This window comes from Triticum aestivum, chromosome 1D (genome assembly GCF_018294505.1).
Source record: "Triticum aestivum cultivar Chinese Spring chromosome 1D, IWGSC CS RefSeq v2.1, whole genome shotgun sequence".
Lineage (NCBI taxonomy): Eukaryota > Viridiplantae > Streptophyta > Magnoliopsida > Poales > Poaceae > Triticum > Triticum aestivum.
The window spans coordinates 207,507,826-207,512,873 of NC_057796.1; the positions used below are offsets into that span (position 1 = coordinate 207,507,826).

Sequence of the window (5,048 nt, forward strand, 5' to 3'; positions counted from 1 at the left end):
TGAGTCGGCGCGTTGGACCAACTTTTCTGTCCATCGTGAGCAAACAGACACACGCAGACAAAATGGATCGACGCGTTGAAGTTGCTCTTAAAGGCTCATGTTCCGTTTTATATATAAATCAATGGAAATCATACCCTGAAACACACTGGAGCTACAAATCCTCTGAATCGCCATAATTGGAAAAACACGCCACGTTGCCCTGCTTAAACACCATTTGTCGAACGCAGGTGAAAATAAAAAACGAAGAAAAATATAAGCAGGAAATCTGAAGAAGCTTCTCATGAGCCCCCTCTCGCTATAAAACCTCCGCTCCTCCTTCCACTTCCTCAAAACCTTTCCATTAATCTCGCATCCACACCAACCCGGCAACCCCACTCCACACTATCTATAGCCTGTTACTCCATCAGAGTAGGAGGTCCATAGGTCTAAGCTCGCCGGGCTCTCCCAGCTCTCGCCTCCATCTCCATGAGCGGGAACCACGCACATTGCGCATTGGCAACTCCGTCGCCATACATCTAGGTTGGCTAGCTAGCAATCCCTGCCGGCCTCGATCCACAGATCTCTCCTCGCTGGTAAACATGGAGCTGGCGACGATGGTGACGCTGACGCTGCTGGCCCTCTCGGCGGCGACGCTGGCGCGGCTGCTGGTGGAGCGGGCGCGCCGGCGGCGGTGCTATCTGCTGGACTACGTGTGCTACAAGGGGACGGACGACCGCAAGCTCCCCACGGATCTGTGCGGCGAGATCATCCAGCGGAACAAGCTGCTGGGGCTGGAGGAGTACAAGTTCCTGCTCAAGGTCATCGTCAACTCCGGCATCGGCGAGGAGACGTACGGCCCGCGCAACATCATCGCGGGGGGCGACGCGAGCCCCGACCGCGTCGCCGAGGGCATGGAGGAGATGGACGAGACGTTCCACGCCGTGCTCGACGAGCTCTTCACCAGGTCGGCCGCGCCGGGCGGGCTGGGCCTGCGCCCCGCCGACGTGGACCTGCTCGTCGTCAACGTGTCCATGTTCTCCCCGGCGCCGTCACTGTCGGCGAGGGTGGTGCGCCGCTACGGCCTCCGGGAGGACGTGAAGGTGTTCAACCTCACCGGCATGGGCTGCAGCGCCACCCTCATCGCCCTCGACCTCGCCAACAACTTCTTCAGGTGCCCTTGTTTTCTCCCCGCATCTCCAACCAGCATTATCCTCTCTGTTGCGCAGCTAATACAACGGGCTAGTGTCCAATAATTCAACGGCCTGGATTGATTCAAGCAGCACTACCAATTGTTTGGTACGCTCGGCTCTCGCTCGATCCGGGTCCGAGCGTAGTCGTACGACAAGTCGTGCAGTCGGTGAGAGTTTGAGACGCTCGAATAGTGTACTGCGTCAGTAAATAACGTTGTGGCAGGCAAAAGCCTAAAGTTGGGCCGCAGTGGCCCCTAGCAATTTATTTGCTGTATGGTCATCCTTCTGGTGAGAGCTATTCTGATCCTGATCAGACCATTTATCTTCTCCACTGTAGGGTAGTCGAGTACAGCTTGCTGCTGAACTGAGCTAGGAGTAGATGGCAGTAGGTAGGTAGATGATCAGTACCATTTCCTTTGTCACCCGGGAAGAAGAAAAAACTCAGTGAGAAATGTATATGGCCATCACGTGCCCGTGATAAGGACTTCCGCTTGACACGAGATTGCATGCCGCTAGATCAAGTCATGTGACGAAGGGCCAAGATCGACGCAGAATAAATGTTAACAGCGGGGTGGTGAAGTTACCTGTCCCCGCCTGCATCGTGCAGTGTAGGCACCAGCTCTGCATGTTAGCCAACTACCCTACCACTATTAGTAGTAGTACAGTACTGTGTAGTTTGTCCTGCATCGCTTCAATGCCGGCTCGCCAAGTTTGGTTCGCTTTTAGTAGCTGCAGAGCAGCAGCAGTAGCAGATGGGTGCACGGAGACGGTGGGTGAATATGTTGACGTGGACGGTGGACGGACGAACCTCGTCTGCCTCTTCTCTGGCTCTTGCGCCATAGTGAAGTGAAGAGCAGAGAGTAATGGCGTCCAGCATGGCGGACTGCGGTTCCGGCCATCTGCGTCCATGCCAAATTGCCAATGTACTGTTCCATTGGCGTCAAGAATTTGAGATGGAAATGTTTCTTCTTTTTCGCTTTGCGAATCTGCAGTGCTTTCTTCCAGGGGTAAAAAATGATCTGTGTTTACAATGTGCATGGTAAAAATTGATGTGCAGGACGCACGCGAACAAGGTGGCGCTGGTGATGACGTCGGAGTCGATCGCGCCCAACTGGTACCCGGGGAACAGGCGCTCCTTCATGCTGGGGAACTGCCTCTTCCGCTCCGGCGGCTGCGCCTACTTCCTCACCAACTCGCCGCGGCTGCGCCCCCACGCCAAGCTGCGCCTCCGCCACGTCGTGCGCACGCACACGGGCGCCTCCGACGAGGCCTACAACTGCGCGCTCCAGATGGAGGACGACGCCGGCCGCCCCGGCTTCCACCTCGGCAAGGAGCTCCCCCGCGCCGCCGTGCACGCCTTCGTCAAGAACCTCCGCGTGCTGTCGCCCCGCGTGCTCCCGCTCCCGGAGCTCCTCCGCCTCGCCTACGCCACGCTCTCCGCGCGCTTCCGCACGCGCACCAACAAGAAGAAGTCCTCCTCCGCGCTCACCATCCGGATGAAGGCCGGGGTGGACCACTTCTGCGTGCACACCGGCGGCGCCGCCGTCATCGACGGCGTCGGCAAGGGGCTCACCCTCACGGAGCACGACATCGAGCCGTCGCGCATGACGCTGCACCGCTTCGGCAACACCTCGGCCAGCAGCGTCTGGTATGTGCTGTCCTACATGGAGGCCAAGAAGCGGCTCAACAAGGGCGACCGCGTGCTCATGCTCACCTTCGGCGCCGGGTTCAAGTGCAACAGCTGCGTCTGGACGGTGGAGAGGCCCGGCGAGGACGCCGGCGTGTGGGCGGACTGCATCCACGAGTACCCGCCCAAGGAGATCAGGAACCCCTTCATGGAGAAGTACGGCTTCGTCAAGGACATGAGCGCCTTGTGATCCGGCCCGGCAGCTTCACGTACATGATCATCACTTAATTTCTACGTATACTCGGTTGATTATTAAGATGAAATAGTACATGAAGGACAAGACGAGGAACAAATAGTGTTAAGCTAAGGATTCATTTGCAGGTATACATCTATAGCTTTGATTCTTTTTTATGGTGGCCGTGATGGAGGAGCGGTGCATTATTGTACACTTCTGTGGGCCGCGGGAGATGTGTTGTTTTGTATTTTAAAGTTTTCGGTGTCCATGTTAGTTTTTTTCTGAAAAATTGGTTGTGTTATTTTGTCCGTGTCGATGGATCTGAGTGTCCGGTTAATTAATCAATGGATCTTTTTTGTAACTATGTCTTTTCAATGAAGGTCCTACCATATAGTACTATATTGCAAAATCTACCGGTACTCAATCATGATTGGTGGTATATTGGTCTTGCGGATATACCTTGTCTCTCATTTTCTTCTTTTTGTTGTTGGCAACCAACACAATGACATACGAGTAAGGGCATCTTCAACGGTAACCTTCCGCATTTGTCCACGGCAAGAGGACCAGTCCCTGAACATAGATGTGAAAGTCCGTCATTCAACACTATTCTCATACATTCGGACAATAACTCAAACTAGTTGAACGAAATTTGTTTAAACCAGACGATTTCATTGAAATTCAGACATAATTTACATAAAAGGTCGATATTTTGACCGTTTAACAAAACAAAATAAAAAACCCTAAACCCTATACCAGACAATCACCTCGTACGCGCGGCCGCCTTGCCCTGCCGTGCCGTCATCGTCGTCATGGTCCCTCCAGCGGCGGAACGGCGCCAGAGGGCCGCGACAACCTTGTCCGGCACCTACCTGCCGCTTGCGAAGGAGCCGCTCTGCCTCCGGCTACACGGCGCGGACTGCCGCCGTGGCCACTATCGTCGTGGCCTTCGGAGCCCTGACGACTGCCTTGCCGCGACCGATGTTGGCGGAGCAGTCGCTAGCGACCACTCCTCACTGATCTTGGCAAGCTCGCCGTCAAGGCGGCGGCGACGCCTGACGGCCATCTCCGTGATGGTCACTGAGCGGCCGAGCGCCCACGTGGCAGCAAGCTTGTACGTGGATATGTTTTCTTAAACTATGGTTTATTGCGGGGAGAAAAAACTATGTTTTTTCAATGAAGGTCAACCCATATAGTACTATAGTGCAAAATTCTAGCCAGTACTCAATCGTGATTGGTGGTATACTTTTCTTAGGACTAGAGTAAACAGGCTCTCAAGTGTGTGTGTGGGGGTGTGTGTGTGTGTGTGTGTGTTACATCTAGAGAGCGTTAAATCCTTAGAGCATCTCCAACAGCCACCCAACGCGCGGCGAGCTAAAAACTAGTTTGCAGCGCGCCCATTGCCTGGTTTGACGCGGCGGGCGGCGCTGACTCCAACAGCCGCGTTAAAATGCAGCGCACGCATGTAACTCCAGCAGCACGCAAAAATGCAGCGCGCATGCATATATATTTTGTCACCATACATAGTTCATAGCATAGGAAAAAAACGATACAAAGATATTTAACGTAGCATAGATAAAAACGATACAAAGATATTTTACATAGTTCATAGCATAGATAGATAAAAAAAACTACGGTGCAACTATATTAAACTACGGTGCAACTAGAACTACTCCGAGTCGTCCTCATCATCACCCTCGCTGGTGTTGTCCGGGGTAGAGATCCACGCGTCCTCCTAACGTTCATCGTCGGACGTGAAGAATGACTTCCCACCGGCGTTCATGAGATCGCATTGCGATATGGCCAGTGCCTTCCGCCGACGCTGGTCCACCCGCGCCGCGCGGCGCCTTGCCGTCCTCTCCGCCCAGAAGGCGCGCTCGTTGGCAACGTCCTCCAGGTGGCGCCGGCGCCACTCCGCCATGGCTCGCTCGTCCTCCTCGGCGATGAGGAGGCGGCGCTGCCGCTGACGGTGCTCCGCACAGTCCAGGTCCGTGATAAGACGAGGAGGAGGGGCGACGGC

The 5,048-nt window shown here is 54.7% G+C and overlaps 1 protein-coding gene across 1 annotated transcript; it reads left to right on the forward strand.

Moving 5' to 3' along the window:
• Positions 1–316: 316 nt before the first annotated feature.
• LOC123181016 (3-ketoacyl-CoA synthase 12-like) lies at positions 317–3,442 on the forward strand. Its single transcript, XM_044593224.1, has 2 exons — positions 317–1,150; positions 2,227–3,442. The coding sequence occupies exons 1-2, from the start codon at positions 579–581 to the stop codon at positions 3,044–3,046; spliced, it is 1,392 nt and encodes a 463-aa protein (XP_044449159.1). The 5' UTR covers positions 317–578; the 3' UTR covers positions 3,047–3,442.
• Positions 3,443–5,048: the final 1,606 nt, after the last annotated feature.